At 65.6% G+C, this 16,278-nt stretch overlaps 3 protein-coding genes across 15 annotated transcripts in view; 2 read left to right on the plus strand and 1 right to left on the minus strand.

The window, feature by feature from the left end:
* The first annotated feature begins 1,574 nt into the window (after window positions 1–1,574).
* Window positions 1,575–6,577, plus strand: LOC141749197 (acylamino-acid-releasing enzyme-like). 7 transcript variants are annotated; one of them, XM_074602269.1, is made up of 22 exons: window positions 1,575–1,669; window positions 1,759–1,867; window positions 1,948–2,074; window positions 2,200–2,281; window positions 2,372–2,447; window positions 2,567–2,703; window positions 2,916–3,053; window positions 3,132–3,223; window positions 3,355–3,395; window positions 3,469–3,590; window positions 3,778–3,838; window positions 3,949–4,043; window positions 4,128–4,179; window positions 4,251–4,339; window positions 4,850–4,991; window positions 5,087–5,164; window positions 5,237–5,317; window positions 5,397–5,485; window positions 5,653–5,843; window positions 5,918–6,020; window positions 6,094–6,200; window positions 6,279–6,577. In XM_074602269.1, the coding sequence occupies exons 1-22, from the start codon at window positions 1,640–1,642 to the stop codon at window positions 6,415–6,417; spliced, it is 2,181 nt and encodes a 726-aa protein (XP_074458370.1). In that variant the 5' UTR covers window positions 1,575–1,639; the 3' UTR covers window positions 6,418–6,577. The 7 variants fall into 7 exon arrangements, with proteins under 7 accessions (XP_074458370.1, XP_074458372.1, XP_074458366.1 ...); XM_074602268.1 differs by having other exon boundaries at window positions 1,585–1,669; window positions 1,738–1,867; XM_074602271.1 differs by lacking the exon at window positions 6,094–6,200 and having other exon boundaries at window positions 6,279–6,568.
* On the minus strand, window positions 6,561–11,280 carry MST1 (macrophage stimulating 1). 3 transcript variants are annotated; one of them, XM_074602273.1, is made up of 18 exons: window positions 11,141–11,280; window positions 10,607–10,748; window positions 10,327–10,439; window positions 10,082–10,196; window positions 9,708–9,844; window positions 9,508–9,628; window positions 9,282–9,400; window positions 9,024–9,186; window positions 8,802–8,932; window positions 8,628–8,730; window positions 8,387–8,523; window positions 8,228–8,263; window positions 8,034–8,145; window positions 7,881–7,958; window positions 7,669–7,815; window positions 7,481–7,587; window positions 6,880–7,019; window positions 6,561–6,798 (listed from the first exon to the last, which is right to left on the minus strand). In XM_074602273.1, the coding sequence occupies exons 1-18, from the start codon at window positions 11,190–11,192 to the stop codon at window positions 6,637–6,639; spliced, it is 2,115 nt and encodes a 704-aa protein (XP_074458374.1). In that variant the 5' UTR covers window positions 11,193–11,280; the 3' UTR covers window positions 6,561–6,636. The 3 variants fall into 3 exon arrangements, with proteins under 3 accessions (XP_074458374.1, XP_074458373.1, XP_074458375.1); XM_074602272.1 differs by having other exon boundaries at window positions 9,024–9,189; XM_074602274.1 differs by lacking the exons at window positions 10,082–10,196; window positions 10,327–10,439; window positions 10,607–10,748; window positions 11,141–11,280 and having other exon boundaries at window positions 9,024–9,189; window positions 9,708–10,042.
* A 172-nt stretch (window positions 11,281–11,452) lies between these two features.
* Window positions 11,453–16,278, plus strand: part of DAG1 (dystroglycan 1) — a 55,088-nt gene continuing 50,262 nt past the window's right edge. For 2 of the 5 annotated variants that reach the window (XM_074602278.1, XM_074602281.1), the window contains exon 1: window positions 15,971–16,209. The gene's annotated coding sequence lies outside the window, so the exon portion shown is untranslated. Of the gene's footprint in view, window positions 11,649–12,602; window positions 12,623–15,970; window positions 16,210–16,278 lie in introns of those variants that run through there. The other 3 variants (XM_074602279.1, XM_074602275.1, XM_074602280.1) reach the window with 3 other exon arrangements.

A 16,278-nucleotide genomic window follows, 5' to 3' on the forward strand; every position in this document is an offset into this window, starting at 1 on the left:
GGCGTAATTGGGAACCCGTTGAAGAGCACCTAAAAAGAAACTCGGGGGTCCTGGGGGGGGGGCTCGGTCGCGCCCGGCGGACCCGAACCCCGCCGGCGGCAGCGGTGGCGCCGCCCGCGCCCGCCAGGGGGCGCCGCAGCGCGGGGAGGCGGCCCGAGCGCCGCAGCCAATGGGAGCTGCCGCCGGCCCCGCCCCTCCGCGCCATTAAAGCCGGCGCTGGCCCCGCCCCCGGGGAGGGCGGCGGAGGGGAGTCGTGGGGTCGGGCCCGGTCCCTGCCCCGGGAGCGCCCCCCCCCCCGGCGCTCGTCACTGCAACCCCGGGAGCCCCGATCCGGGCACCGCCCCGCCCGGGGAGCCCCGACGCCCGCCCGCCCCCGGTGCTCCGGTACCTGCCCCGGCTCTGCGCCCCCGGGGCTGCCCCCCCCCAGCCCACTCCCAGTAGCTGCCCCCAGTGCCCTCCTAGTCCCCCATGCACCCCAGTAGGTGCCCCGGTACCCCAGTAACTGCCCCCCGGTACCCACTGGTACACCAGCACTGCCCCTGGCATTCCAGTGACTGCGCCCAGTACCCTCCTTATCACCCCCATGTACGCTGGTGCCCCAGTAACTGCCCCCTCTGCCCGGCCACTCCCCAGTTACCACCCCCCCAGTGCCCCCAGCCACCCCGATGGGTCACGCAGGTGCTGTCGAGCACGGACAAGATGGTGGAGCTGTACCGGGAGCTGAGCCGACACCCGGGGCTCAAAGCCACCTGCCTCAGCCCCGCCGTCACCGCACAGCACAGCGATGGGGTGGCCCCCCAGGGTTGTCTGGGGGGGTCTCTGCCTGCTTATCGGGGTCGACGCGGGTGTCCTCACCCTGCTCCTCACAGAGTGGTCGCAGCAGGACCTGGAGAGGGGCGAACACATCAAGTTCTGCCGCCAGTAATTGATCTTCCATGACGGGGCCTCTGTCATATACTTGAGGCCCACCAGCACCTGCTGTGAGGTCGAGGATGAGTGAGTCCCATCCCATCCTGTCCCCCTGCGCTGGCGTCCCCTGGGGGTGCCGATGGCGGGGACTGATGGGTGCCCACCCGCCTGCAGGCTGCTGAGCCAGGAGTCCCCCAGTGGGGCACTGAAGGCCGTCCTGCGCAAGGTCCCCAGCAAGGAGAAGAAAGAGGAGAAGCAGTTTCTGGAGGTGAGGGCGGGGGTCAAGGGTGGGCTGGATACTCGCTGGGGCTTGGAGCCGGATCCATGCTACGGCATGGGGCTGCTCCGGCATCTCTGCCCCCAGGTCTGGGATCAGAACTGCGAGGTGAAGAGCATTGACCTGACACCGCCGGGGAAGCACGGCACCGTCTACGACGATGGTGAGGGGCCAGTGGGGAGGCCGTGGGGCTTTGACCAGGGCAGGGTGCCCAGGAGCTGGTGGCCGCTGGACCCTTCTCCCACACATCGGCGTTTGCGCTGCCGAGGCTGCGGCGTGCCACGGCAGAGGGTGAGCCCTGCCCAGCCGCCCTGGGCATGGCAGGCAGCGCAGGGCAGCTGGAGAGCAGGCACCGGCCAGGCCCCTTGCGCCCGGCTGCTGCCGCACGCCTTGGCAGCCTGCCTGGCTGACGAGCGGCAGGCGCCGGCGGCCAGCGCGGAAGAGCAAGGCCCCATGGCCTCCGGAACCAAGCAGGGTGCAGAGGTGGGCAAGGGGGCTGGGGGGGGCTGCATGGGTGGGCACAGGCTGGGGGCGAGCTTGCCCCCCACCAGCACACCTCTCCCCACACCCAGGTGGCCGGTGGCCCCGCCGCCTGCTACCGGGAGCTGAGCCGATTCCCTGCCGTCACCCGCGCCGCCCTCAGGGCCACCACCGGGGCACAGACCTTCCTGCTGTACACCGGTGAGTCGTGGGCTCAGCCGCCCCGGTGCTCTCGTCCCGGGGGTGCAGTGTGGGCAGACGCCAACGGCCCCCTCCCGCAGAGTGCAGCCGCCCCGACCTGCCCCAACGCCGGCTCCTGCGCTTCAGCCGCCACTACAGCCTGCGGCGCACGGGCAGTGGCGGCCTCACCGTCAGCCGGGTAGCGCTCAGCGCCGAGATCCGCCACCAGTACGGCATGGACGGGCTGCGGGATGGAAGAGTGCGGTTGGTGCCTGTGGTGCGGCCAGTGCCCATGGCATGGCCGGTGCCCACAGCCTGCTGCCCGCTGTAGCCTCCCTCCCTGCCGCCCACAGGCTCCTCAGCAAGGACTCGCCCACTGGGCAGCACCGCGCTGTGCTCAGCCGCTGCCCCCGGCAGGGCCACGAGCTGCTGGAGGTAACGCTGGCTGCCACGGACACGGCAGCCTCGGGGCTCACCGGGGTGGCGTGAGTGCCAGCGCGGGGCGGTGGACCCCTCTCTCCCCAGGTGTGGGACGGCAACGGGCGCAGCCACAGTGTGGACCTCACGGCACTGGGGAAGCATGGGGAGGTCTACACGGAGGGTAGGGCTCCTGCCCCGGGACCCCTGCCCGCAACACAGGCGAGGACGGCACGGCCGGTGGCCCCAGTGCCCAGCTGTGCCTGTGCTAGGCTGGCCCTTGTCACCCTTTTACCGTGCCAGGGCCCTTCGCCTGTTTGGCCTGGTCACACTCGGAGACGCGGCTGCTGTACGTGGCTGAGAAGAGCCGGCCCAAACCACGGCCCCCCTGCCCCTGGGATGTGCCGGGAGCAGGCAGGCCAGAGGAGGAGGATGAGGAGGTGGGTGCCATGTGCCCCGTGAGTACGCCACGTACCCCGTGAGTGTCCTCTGTGCACCCCGTGAGCGTGGTGTGCCCCCTGTGAGCACGCCACGTGTACCCCATGAGCGTGCCACGCGCCCCACAAGTGTGGCGTGCGGCCCGTGAGTATGCCAGGCACGTAGCCCCATGTCTGGGGCCACCGGCTGTGGGGCTGATGGGGTTGTGCTGCAGGAGGAGCAGTTCGTGTACCGGGAAGACTGGGGGGAGGCACTGAGCACCCGCAGCCTGCCTGTCCTCTGCGTCCTGGACCTGGAGGGCAGCAGCCTCTCGGTGCTGGAGGGCATCCCGGAGCACCTCTCTCCCGGCCAGGTCAGGATGGGGTGCAGGGAGAGCTCCGGGGGGGGGACGACAGCGTGGAGCTGTGGGACAAGCCTGCCTGTTGCGCAGGCCCTGTGGTCCCCGAATGACTGCGGCGTGGTGTTCGTGGGCTGGTGGCACGAGCCCTTCCGCCTGGGGCTCAATGCCTGCTCCAACAGGAGGTGGGTCCCCCCCCCAGCATCCCACGCCGTGCCAGGGTGCCCACACCGTGCTGGGATGCCCAACGTTGTGCCAGAACGGTGGGGCTCAGCCTCACCACAGGGCTCCAGCCTGACCCACGCTTCCTCCCTAGGTCAGGGATTTTCTACTTGGACCTGGCCAGCGGGTGCTGCGGTGAGCACCGGGGCTGCGGGGGGTGCCCTGGGTCCTGGGGGTCCCTGGGGTGATGACCCCCTGCTGCCCACAGAGCTGTTGTCGTCTGAGCACGGAGCCGTCTGCTCCCCCCGGCTGAGCCCCGATGGCCGGCGCCTGCTCTACCTGGAGGGGGGTCTGGGGGGCCCCCACCGGCAGTGCCTGCGCCTGCGCATGGTGAGCAGGGCCCTGCGGGCACCAGCCACGGCTGTGTCACCCTGCGCTGCTGGTGTGTGGGACCCAGCCCAGGATGCCACAGCCTCTCGCAACGCCTGGCGGGGGCAGCGTGTGGGCTCGCTCCCCAAGCCTCCCTGCCTCAGTTTCCCCAGCTGGGGGGCCATCCCTGACTGCCATCTCTCCCCAGCTCACCTGGCAGACGAGGCAGACGGTGACGGTGCTTGATGTGGTGCAGGAGCCCACAGAGGGTGAGCATGGCACAGAGGGCAGGGCTGGGCGCTGTTGGGGGGGCTGGGGCACCCCCCCCCCATCTGGGTGCCCGTGGCCCCAGCTCACTAGCCCTCTGCCACACTCGCAGCCTTCGCCGGGCTCTACACAGAGGTGCTGCCACCGCGGTGTTGGGCGGCCGACAGCCGGCGAGCCGTGCTGGGCACCCCACAGCGGAGCCGCACGGTGAGCCCCGGGAACGGGGGGGGACATGGATGTGGCCCCTGCACCCCGTGGTGACGCGGCCGCCTGCGTTGCGCCCCCTCACAGGACCTGCTGCTTGTGGACACGGAGGCGGCCACCGTCACAAACCTGACGGCAGGTACGTGGCATCAGGCTGCCCACAGTGCCTCAACGCGCATCTGCGAGCACCGGTGTACTCTCTGTCCCCAGGGTCGCCTGAAGGGTGCTGGGAGCTGCTCACCCTCCAGTGGGACCTGCTGGTGGCCACCTGCTCGGCGCCACACCACCCCCCGAGCCTGGTGAGTAGAGTTCTGGCACCGTGTGGCACAGCGTGATGTGGCACAGCAGTGTGCAGCCAGGCACGGCACAGCGTGAGCAGGCGTGGCGCGGCACGGCAAAGCGTGGTGTGGCACAGTATGGGGTGGCGTGGCATGACACAGGCACAGCAGTGCACGGCACAGCCTTGGCATGGGGCGGCACAGCTTTGGCATGGCATAGTAAAGCACAGCTTGGTTAGGCACAGCCAGCGACAGCGTGGCATTGCGCGGCTTGGTGTGGCAAGGAATAACAGGAATAAGGAATAACATGCTTGGCACGGCATGGCATGGCATGGCCACAGGCAGCATGGCATGGCACAGGACAGTGTGACCAGGCACAGCATGGCACATCCATGCATGGCATGGGATGACACAGCACAGGACGGCACCAGAGCGCTGGGACCGTGGGCACAATGGGGCTGATGACACACCGGCAGGGGCCAGCTGCATTGGGGTGAGGGTGCCCTGATGCCATCCGCTGCCTGTCCCCAGATGGTGGCGGCGCTGCCGCCAGCGGGCCAGGAGCTGCCCCTCTGCTGGGTACCGGTGGAGGACACCCCGACAGTGCCTGGTGTCACCTGGAAGACCCTGACGATCCAGCCACCCTGCAGCAGGCAGAGCCCTGCCACGCACGGTGAGTGCCGGGGGTCCCTGACCTACCTGTGTGACGGGGACCCTCGGGAGCAGGGGGCGGGCAGGGTGCTGAGCGGGACCCCTTCCCTGGCTCAGGCACCCAGGCTTTCGAGGCCCTGCTGCTGAGCCCACCGGATGGCAAGGCACCGCACCCCCTCGTCGTGTGCCCCCATGGTGAGTGAGGGGTTGGCAGGGACACCCTGGCAGCACTGGTGGCAGCCTGGGTGACATTCCTGCTGGCCCCAGGTGGCCCCCACGCTGTCTTCGATGCCCGCTGGCGCCCAAGCATGGCTGCCCTGTGCCAGCTGGGCTTTGCCGTGCTCTTGGGTGAGTGCCGGTGAGCCCGGGGAGGTGTGGCCCCTGTGCCCCACTAGAGACGTGGCATCTACGGTCCCCATCTCCCCAGTGAACTACCGCGGCTCCCTGGGCTTCGGCCAGGCCAGCATCAGCTCCCTGCTCTCCCGTGTGGGTGAGCAGGACGTGGCGGACACCCAGGTGAGGGGTGCTGGACTGGGGGGGGTGCCGGAGGGGTGCTGATGGTGGGTGGGGTCTGCTGGGAGGATGCTGATGTTTGGGTGCTGATGGTGGGGTGCTGCTGGTGGGGTCTGCTGGGAGGATGCCGATGTTTGGATGCTGATGGTGGGTGCCCTAACGGGGTGCAGCTGGCAGTGGAGCAGGCGCTGTGCAGCGAGCCCCTGGACCCACACCGCCTGGCCCTGCTGGCTGGCTCCCACGGAGCCTTCATTGCCCTCCACCTCCTCGCCCGTGAGCCCAAGCGCTACCGAGCCTGTGCCCTGCGCAGCCCCGTCTCCAACCTGCCTGCGCTGCTGGGCACCTCCGACATCCCAGACTGGTGAGTGCCGCCCCCCTACCCTGTACCTTGCTGTGCCACATCCCACGGCACCCACCAGCACCTCCGTGCCACAGGCGCTACATCTCCCTGGGGCTGCCCTACTCCTTCGAGCGGGTGCCCCGCGCCGAGGAAGTGGCCACCATGCTGCTGCGCTCGCCCATCGCCCAGGCGGGCCGGGTAAGGCAGGGGCAGGATGGGTGCAGGGTGTTTGGTGCTGGACACTGGACACCCACCGCCGGCCGTGCCGCAGGTGCAGACGCCGGTGCTGCTCTGTGTGGGCGCCCGGGACCGGCGCGTCAGCCCCACGCAGGCGCTGGAGCTGTACCGGGTGCTGCAGGCCAGGGGGGTGCCGGTGCGGTGAGTGGGGTGCAGAGGGGTGGGGAGGGAGCCCTGGGGTGCCCACTGAGCATCCCCCCATCCCATCCTGCCCCACAGGCTGCTGTGGTATCCGGAGGGTGGCCATGCACTGGCTGGTGTGGAGACGGCAGCCGACGTCTTTGGGAACTGTGCACGATGGCTCCTTCGGCACCTGGGGCAAACCCGGAGGGACGGGACAGGCCAGCACAGCCCCTAGGCTCACAGTGGCCCTGTGGCTAATGCCAGCCCCACGTGTGACCACTGGCCCTGGGGACCACACCAGGACCAGAGGAAGATGGAGCGAGTGTACGACGGGACGAGGGTTGGGGTCTGGCACTAAATAAATGTGTGAGACCCTGTGCAATGCCGATCCCCCCAGCCATGGCCGGGCCTTTATTACACGGTGGGGGCTGTGCCAGGCTAGGGCTGAGCCGGCTCAGCCCATCTTCATCACCTTGTGGATCCAGTCGACGTAGAGGGAGACACGGATGAAGAGGGCGGGCTGGTCAGTGCGGGCGCAGACGCGGGAAGGGGTGATCACCCCCTCCAGCACCCAGCAGTCGGCCGTGAGGCAGGCCAGCGGCCCCCCGTAATCCCCCTGCGGCACCCAGACAGTGGCGTCACACCGGGTGCTGGCACCCGCAGGCTCCCCGAGGTGGTGGTCCCCAGCCCGGCTCACCTCGCAGGCCCCCACGCCGGCGCGCAGCGGGGCAGTGCACAGCTCGCTCTCCTTCAGGCGCCCGCGCAGCGCCGCGTTGCACTCGCCGTGGGCCAGCACGGGCAGCCGCGCCACGTTCAGCACGCTGCCGTCCGCCGTGCCTGCGGGCAAGCAAGCACAGGGGGCAGGGGGTGCCCGGGTGGGGGATGCCATAGCAGGGGGATGGTGTGGGACGAGGCACTCAGTGACAGCGGGATGGCACAGGCAGGGGGATGGCATGGGCAGGCGGGGTGCCATGGGTGGGTGGATGCTGTGAGCGGGGGCATACAGCGTGCAAGGTGACACCTTTGCAGGAGCAGTGCCCTGAGGGTACGGCAGGCAGGGGGATATCATGGGCAGGGGATGTCATGGATGTGGGCAGGAGCATGTGGTGGCAGAGGGATGGCATGGGCACGGGGGATGTTGTGGAAGAGGGATGCCAAGGGCAGGGGAATGGCGTGGGCAGGGGAATGGCGTGGGCAGGGGAATGTCATGGAAGGGAGATGCCAGGGACAGGGGGATGCTGCGGGCGGGGGATGCCACTGCAGGGAAGGCCCTGGCAGGGGCTGCCCACGGCAGGTACCTCTGGTTTCCCCCCAGCCAGCGATCTCACAGACGGTGCCTGCAGGCACGACGTAGCGCTCAGGTGGCAGGCAGATCAGGGCCACGCGCCCGTTCAGCGTGGCAGGCCTGGGGTGAGAGGGGCAGGGGGATGTGGTGCCAGCCCAGCCAGCAGCGAGGCATGGCAGTGACCGGGGCACGGCTGCTCACCTCCCCAGCTTCAGCATCACCAGCTGGGACTCGGAGGGGCCGCAGACGATCCGTACGATGGGGATTGTCTGCTGGTCGGGGTCCCCAGGGCCAGGGTCCTTGAAGAGCGTCCCCAGCTGCACCTCGTAGCCCGCCAGGTCGGCATCACTGTAGGATGGGGACATGAGGGCACGGAGGGCTCCCAACACCCGTCGCTCCGGCCACAGCCTTACCAGGAGGAGAAGCACTGGCGTGTGCTGATCACCCACTGCTCCTTCACCAGGGACCCCCCGCAGAAGTGCACGCCGGCCCTGCAGGGACAAGATGGGGTGAGCTCCCCGGGGGGACATCACCCATGCGGCAGTGCCGGCAGGGTGCCTGCTCACCGGTTGCGGATGCTGACGGTCCAGGGTGAGTTGCCGGGCTGGCCTCCGACGATGCGCCCTTTACGCTGCAGCCTCTCGTCCCGCCGGCCGCACTGCTCGAACACCACCGCGTCTGCCAGCAGGGCAGGCATCAGCCGGGGCTGTGCCACCAGCACCCACCCCACGGCATCCACCCTGCACCTGTGGGCTCCCACCTGCGTTCTCCAGGATGGAGGGCACTTTGCTGCCAGCTGCAGAGAGAGAGCAGAGGGTGGCATTGGGGTGGGACCCAGCCACCCTGCGATGACCAAAACCACCCCAGGGGGTGGCCCAAGAGCACCCCTAGCAGTGCAGGGGTGCAGGCAGGGGCTCACAGCAGGGCTTGATGGCGCAGTAGTCGAAGGGGGTGCGAGGATCCATGGTGTAGCACCAGGGGCCATGGCTGTCATTATCAGGGTTGCGGCAGTAGTTCTCCTCCAGGTGTGCCTCAGGGTGGGTGACCGGTGAGATCCTGCCAGGAACAAGTCACCATCACTGTATCCATCCCCATCTCCATCTCCATCCCTGTCCCCATCCCCAGATGTCACCCCCCGGCACACTCCCTCGCACACTCACTGGGGCACATGGGGCGCCTGGGCAGCCCATGGCTGGCAGGTGATGCCCTTGCGTGTCTTGCTGACGTGGCCGTGGTAGTGCTCGCCGTGGCCGTGGTAGCACTCTGGGGACAGGCAGGGAGGGCTGGCACCCCCGGCAGGCACCCTGGGGGCGGGTGCCCGGGGGGTGGCTCACCTTGGGCACCCAGCTCGTCGGGGCAGCGGCGGATGTGGAAGCAGAAGGCGATGCGGACGGTGGGGCGGGCGGTGAAGCACCATGGTGCCTCCGAGCCGTCGGGGTTGCGGCAGTAGTTCTCCTGCAGGTCCCTGGCGGAGGGGCCGCATGGGTGCCTCCCCCTGCCCCAGCCTGCACCCATGGGCGCTGCCCACCCCTGGCACATTCCCCCCCCCCCCTTACTTGCACGGGTATTTCTCGGGCACAAAGTGGTGCTGATGGGGGGTCTGGGCATCCCAGCGCTGGCAGGGGATCCCCGACACAGTGACGTTCACCCGGCCCCGGTAGCCTTCGCCCTTGCCCCTGAAGCAGCCGGTGGTGAGGTTGAGGGGCCGTGGGCGTTTCTCTGCTTGCATGGCAGGAGCGGGTCAGGGTGGCGGGGTTATGGAGGCACCCTGGACACCCAGTCCCAGCTGGGCAGTGACACCGGCGGGGACTTACTGCAGAGTCGGATGCGGCAGTACTCTCGCTCCCGCCTGGGGTCGGTGGTGTAGCACCAGGGCCGCTCGGAGCTGTCGGGGTTGCGGCAGTAGTTGTCGTCCAGTCCCTTGTCAGGGTACCTGGGCCAGAGAAGGGGAGCAGCGGCTGAGGGTGACACCACCACCCCAGCACCTGGCACGGCCGGGGACAGGGCGGCTGGGCACTGCCCAGGGCAAGGGGCTGGTACTTGTCAGGGTGGTAGGGGTGCTTGTGCGGGTGCTGCAGGTCCCAGCGCTGGCACTCTGTCCCCGACTCGGTGTGGTCCACAGCCCCGCGGTAGTCCTCCCCATTGCAGGTCATGCATACAGCTGCCGACAGACAGGGGAATTAGTGCCGGGGGGAACAACACACACACAGCACGGAATGCCACTGGGATGCAGCACTCACCGTCTTCGCACTTCTTAATGCCGCAGCTCTGGTGCCGGACGTTGGGGTTGATGGTGTAACACCACGGGCCCCGCTTGTCCTGGTCGGGATTTCGGCAGTAATTCTCCTCCAGCCCGTTGCGGGGGGATGGCAGGAACCTGCTGGCAGCAGGGTGGGTAGGAACGCTGCAGGGGCCCTCGCCCCAGGGCAGGCACAGCCACAATGCTGTGCCACCCCCAGTCGATGCCATTGTCCCACACTGTCCCCATCATCCCTGCGCCATCCCCCTTGTCCCCACACTGTCCCCACCGGCCCCACGCTGTCCCCAGCCCGTTGCCCCACACTGCCCAGGGCCACCGGCAGGTGCCATGGGACAGCTGGGGATACGGGGGCACCTGTGGTCATGGGGTGTCGTGGCTTGCCAGTGCTGGCAGCGCAGACCCTTCTCCGTCGTGGCCCGTGTGCCACGGTAGCTGGTGCCATCGGCCACAATGCAATCCCGCAGGTAGTCTGGGCAGAGCCGGGCACCGCGTCAGAGCCCTGGGGCCAAGCCAGTGCATTCGGGCAGTGGGGAGCCCTGCACTGGGTGGCCTGTGCCCGGTCTGTGGTGTCCCCATATCCACCCGTGGCATCAGCCCACCTTTCTTCTGGTACAGGTCGTAGTGGATGTTTTTCTGCAGCTGGACGTGGGGCGAGTGTTGGGTCCAGGGCAGCAGCTGGCACAGCTGGCTCTGCCGGTCGTAGTGGAAAGCCCTGGGAGGCACAGGGGGATCCTGGCATGCCACCGTGCGGGGCCAGGACCCACAGGACCCGGGGGCACACGCATGGGCACCCAGCACCCAATGGATGGAGTGACCCCAGTGTCGTGGCCCCCTGCACTCCCTCCCACCCACGCCACGGCAGCACCGCATCCCGCTCACCGGCAAGCCAGGCTGGCGGCACAGTGCTGGGCACACTGCGCTGCAGAGCCCTGCTCTGGCAGCAGCGGCGGTGGCTCCGCAGGCCCTGCCAGCAGCTCGGTGGCTCGCAGGCGCTGGAAGTCATTGAGGGGCGAGCGGTGGCCTGGGGAGGGTGGCAGGAGCTCAGCGTGCCCGTAGGGGGACACAGCAGGCCCCGTGGAGAATGGGGTCCCGGCCCCATAGAGCAGCGGGACCCCTGCCCCACGGAGCATGGGGTCCACGTCCCGCAGAGCACAGGGGTCCCTGCCCCATAGAGCAGCAGGACCCCTGCCCCACGGAGCATGGGGTCCATGTCCCGCGGAGCAGGGGAGTCCCTGCCCTACAGGGTGCTCAGCACCCACCACAGTCCCCCGTTTCCTGCTACCCCCTCTGCCGTAGGTCAGGGCACTGGCCGTCAGGCTCCCGGCCTGGCCCCATGGCCTGTCCAGGCCCCGCTCTGCCCCATTGCCCTCCAGCCCCACGGCGGCCCCGTGGCGGCTGGGCCCGGGGCCCTACCTGAGCCAAGGGCCGCGGCCAGGGCGAGCAGGACCCCCAGCACGGGCTGCATGGCGGCGGCCCCACGTCCCCGGGCCTCAGCTGGAGCACCAGGCTGGCCCCTGGCAAATATTTGCCAGCGGGCCAGGGTCAGGCCGCGGCGGGGCCGCACGGGGGGCGGGGCCTGTGGGACGGGGGCGGGGCCTATGCATCGAGGGCGTGGCCTAGGCGGCTGGGGGGCGGGGTTTGTGGCGGGGCGGGGCCCGGGGAGGGCGGGGCCGCGTGGGACGGCCGCAGGGCGCGGGGGGGTTGGGCCAGGTGGGGCGGGGCGGAAGGGGGAGGGGCGTTGCGCGAGCGCCGGGCGCCGATTGGCGGCGGCGCACTCGTGCCGCCGGTTGCTAGGCGCCGCTGCGCCCCGCCCCCAGGTACGTGCCCGCGCGGGGTCGCGCTCGCGCCGCCCGCTCGGTGCGTCGGGGCCGCTGGCGGCGAGAGCCGGCGGGGAGCGGCCTCCGGGCCCGGCCGTCGCACGGTGAGGGGCCGCGCGGACCGGGACGGCGGGGACGGGGCCTGGCCTCCGCCCGGCGGCGCGGGCTCTGCGGCGGCACCTGCCGGGCCGCCCTGCCCTTGGCCTACCGGGTGGGCCGGGAGCGGCGGCGCGGCCTGGGTAGCGGTGAGGCGCGGCGCGGCGGGCCCGGGCCTCCCGGTGCGCGGGCAGTGGGGCGGCCCGCCGCCGTCGCCGCCTCAGTCCCGACGCGGCCTGTCAGGGCCGGGAGCGGGCGGCGGGCCGGGCTGGCGGCGGGGTCGCCGCGCTTCCCTCCTCCCCGTTGTTTTCCCGCCGCCCGGTGCCCGGCCCCCCGCCGCTTGGGGCTGTGCGGGGACCACCCGGGGCCTGCGGGCGGGAGGGAGGCTCCCCGGCCTGGGGCACTGAGCGGCTGGGCCGGGTTGGGCCGTACCGGGCGAGGCGTGGAGGGATTCGGGGCAGCCATTGGCGGGAGCGGCCCAGGTGGCGGCAGCCAGTCCCGGGATGTGCCGTGATTTCCCGTCGGTGGGTGCCGGAGCCCGTCGGGGGTTCTCGGGCTCGGCCCGGTGGGGTGTGCGGTGGCGGCTCTCCCCGCTGCCCGGGCCCGGCTCGGTTCCACGGGAGGAGCGCAGGTGGATTTCCAGGTGTCTCTCCGGACCCGCTCCCCTCGCCGTCCCAGCCGGGGGTGGCAGGGCAGCCCCTCGGCTCCCGGCCCCGCTCCGGGCCGGGGAGGAGCCCGGGCTGAGCGTGGGTATGGGCCCTGCCAGCGTGACTAACAGCAGAAACCGTTCCGGGCATAATAGACCCACAGTTCAACTTTTATCTCCAGTCAGCGGTGCGGGTGACTAAACACAAGGAAATAAGTTCTGCTGCGCAAAAAAAAGGCATAAATGCAGAATTATCCTTGTGGCCTCCCTGGCTCCTCAGAAGCAACAGGCTGTGGAGCGGCTCGCCTGAGTCTCCAGTGCCCGTCAAGTCAGCGGGTATGAATTTAGCAAGTTTTGCCACGGGTTTGCAGGTTGTAAACTCCCTGTGTGTGCTTTCAGAGCTGACCCTGGTATCTGCTGCCCGTGGGACGGGAGGATGCGGGCAGGGGGCCGGGGGAGCTGGGCAGCAGGGTGCAGTCACTCCCTGAGGTGCTGTGTCTCCCTTGGTCCCTGGAGCTTCGGGCTTGTAGGCTTGGGAAAATGGCACTGACATCGCTCACTGGTCCAAAATGAGACTAAAATCCTCTTTTTGTAGATTTGCTTGTCTTCGCTCAGCCCCTCCAGGGGGCCTTCTTTTAGCAGCCCACTGCTGTTACAGGGTGGACTGCTAGTGTCTCTTGCCTTGGGAATACTGTCCTTGACAAAATTAATTATTTAACTTCCTATATGAAATGTTGTCTGTTCCCACCTCTAGCTTTACAGATTCTTTTCCTCGCTTTGAGAAGTTTCTAATTCAGCATAGGTTTCTTCGCACAGTCTCTGCTACTATTCCGAGCATCCTAAGCCACTTATTCATTCTTCCCGACGCTTGTCATTGCACTCTTCTCTCCTAAATATAGGGTAGTATGCCAACGGCAGAAGCTTGAGAGCAAGCTGAAGTGCTGGGAACACCACTGTTTACTCAGAGGAGTAATCAGCAAAGCCTGGCTGATTCCAGGTCGCGCCGTCTTCTTGCTTGTAGGAGTTTGCGCTCACTTCTTTGGGAGCTGGCGCAAATTCTGGAATAGCTAGATGATGTTGATGGCACATACTAGCTTAGAAATACCCATTTCTTTCAGCGTTGTGTAAACTGAGTAGTAAATTCTGCTTAATTGCTGATATTAGGCCTGGAGAATTGGCAAAAGCTGTGGGGCTGATATTAGTGTTCTGCATCTCACTGTGTACCAGTAGGTTTTTTTGTATGGGATTTGTTAACCCCAAGCACTTCTCTGCTTTTAGAAATGGCTGGTAGTCATTGCCAGCTTGAGTGCTGCTTATCCTCTTCTTTCTCCTCTCGTCTGTCACTGCCCCGTGTGCTGGGCTCGGCTGCTATGAGAAATGAAGGAGAACACGTGACAGGTAGAGTGAGACCTCTTGCAGGCTTCAACGGTAAAGTGTGTGGTTAGAATTGCCTCAAAGCTCTGACTGTAACTTGTCTTCCACAGCCGGTTGGTCGGGGGGAATTCTGTCATCTCTTGTCGTCGGAGCTGTACTCTGGCAGCAAGGGGGTAACGTCGGTGGGAACGCTGCTGCGTCCTGGCTTGTGCAAGCGTGCCAACTGACAAGCCCAAGAGGTGCTTTGCACTAAAAACCAGTGGTCCCACTCGGGTCTGACAGAGAAGAGGACTGTGCAATTGCAGCAGCGGGGTCCTGGGGGAATTTTCATGCTGTAGTGTCTGTGGCACAGGTGTGAGATGCAGCGTGTTGTAAGCCTAGCAGAGAAGGTGCGATGGTTCTGCCCTGGCAGGGGTGGTGTTGCTAAACAGCAGGAATGGTGTCTCCTTGCCTTTTCCATGTCCCTTAGACAGATAACAAGAGAGATTGTCCTGGAGAAGTACCAGGGTGCTGTGCCAGCCTGGGGAGGAACTCCAGCTGATGGCAGTAAAACAGTCTGTCTCATTTCAGCAATAACAGCTATCTGAAAAGCTTTGTGGCGAGGGTGATTTTGGATGGCTTGTGCCGTTCCTCCTGTAAGTTGAGGAATAGTACGGAGGATTTGATTAATTTGAATGAGGAAAATGCAAACTCTGAATTCTCCTTGGGCAAGCAGGGGTCATGTAAATAAATGCCTCTGGCATTCTTTGTGGTGCTTGTAGACTGTCTACCAATTACTTCTGGTCTCTTGCTGAATCAGTGGGAGTCTGTTGCTCCTTCAGCTCCAAGTACTTCGGCAGTGATTTGGGTGAAATACAAATAAACAGAGCTGAATTGACCTAATGTATCTGAGCCCTTGGTATGCTGAAAATGTTTGTTCTTGGGATGTTTGTGCAGTCTGGAGAGCTCTGTACCTTAAACCCAATTCACGGAGGACTGTGACCGTGTTTAAGCTGTGAAAAATAAAAGATAACCTGAAAAACCTGTGCCTTTAGGGCTTGTTCTGTGAGACTGAATAAGTTCGAGCAAACTAGTAAGCTGCTGCTGGACAGAAAGTTAATATATTAACCTGCGCGAATACACTAGGTAGGTGCGCTTCCTAGTCTATTGCCTTTTTCTGTCTCCTTATCTCCCTCCACTTATCTGTTGGCTTACACTGTCTCTGGTTCAGCTTTTCTGGGATAAAATTTTAGCTTGCCATTGGGAAAGATGGTTGTATATATTTGATGTTACTGCTTCTTTTGTTGTTGCATTTTTTGTGAGCCTCCGAGCTGATCTGATGGTGCAATCCTGCCCAAAGGAGATGGTCCAAGTCCCCTGGCCAGGCAAGCCAGCTCCTCTTCCCTCACGGGTTGCTGCTGGGCCTGTGAGCTGATCGACTGGGGACCAGCAGAAAGTTCCCTGGCTCTTGCCCGTGACTTGTGAGCTGTTCTGGGTGTCTGATGAGGAGGAGACAGGGCAAGGTGGGTGGCATGGCCATGTTCAAGGTGTGGGGAGACAATGGGGGCCTCCCTCTTCTGTTGTCAGTGACTTGCTCAGGTGGTTAGATGTGTCTTGAAACCACAGCCTGAATTAAAGCTGAAGCTCTGAAGCTTCTTGCCTGATGGTTGCTTCTGCCCCAGTTATTAGCTGGGGTGCAAACGATGTAAGGCACCCTAGGAATGCACCCTGTTTTCCTGAATGCTGTGTCCCGCTCAAGGTCACCTCAGCCCGGCAGTGCTGGTTTCTGGGAGCCAGGCTTGGATGCACACTAGGAAATGTCCTGGAATCTCTGCCGATGGCAGCAGTGCAGCCTTGCAGCTCTTCCACATCCAGGATCCCATCCCTAGGCAGTGTGTTGGGACCCACTGAGAGCTGGAGGGGGCCACTGGGCTGCCATGTGCTCCTACGGCTTCTTACAGTGGCTCTTGTGTATGTCTAACTGTGGAGAGTTCACAATAGCCCCCCAAATGTTAACACAAAGCTAATGGAGCGCCTCTCTGAGGAGGAAAGGCTGCCCAGAGAGGTGGTGGAGTCTCCTCCGGAGATATTCCAAACCCGCCTGGATGCGTTCCTGTCCAGCCTGCTCTGGGTGAACCTGCTTTGGCAGCGGTGTTGGACTAGATGATCTCCAGAGGTCCCTTCCAACCCTACGATTCTGCAATTCTGTTGAGTGGCACCCTGAGCTGTGTCACTGCCGGGCCATGTCAGTCTTGATGCTGATGCCACCATGGTCATCCCGGGGCAGCAGTCTACAGCAGGTGAAGCACATGGGACAACTGAGCTGTTGTGAGGCTCGCTGTTTTCAGAGAGGAGTGGTCTGCCCTTCAGACACACAGTCGTGGTGTTTGTGGACTTCTTGTTGAGCTAATATATTTTTTTTTTTCCCCCGGGTTAACTTTCTGCAAATTAGTAACCTGGATTGTCCATGGAAGGAGCTTGTAAATGCCCCCCGGCTGGAAGGAGCTTGTCAGCACCCTGGCAGCACCGGTGGAGAGGAATCGAGGCCCAGCCTAGAGGAGGAGGGAGAGGTGGGCATGGTCCCTGTGCTGGAGGGCGGTGGGTTAGCTCAGGACGAGGGGTTGCCTCAGCCAACTTCA

This window comes from Larus michahellis, chromosome 10 (genome assembly GCF_964199755.1).
Source record: "Larus michahellis chromosome 10, bLarMic1.1, whole genome shotgun sequence".
Taxonomy (NCBI): Eukaryota; Metazoa; Chordata; class Aves; order Charadriiformes; family Laridae; genus Larus; species Larus michahellis.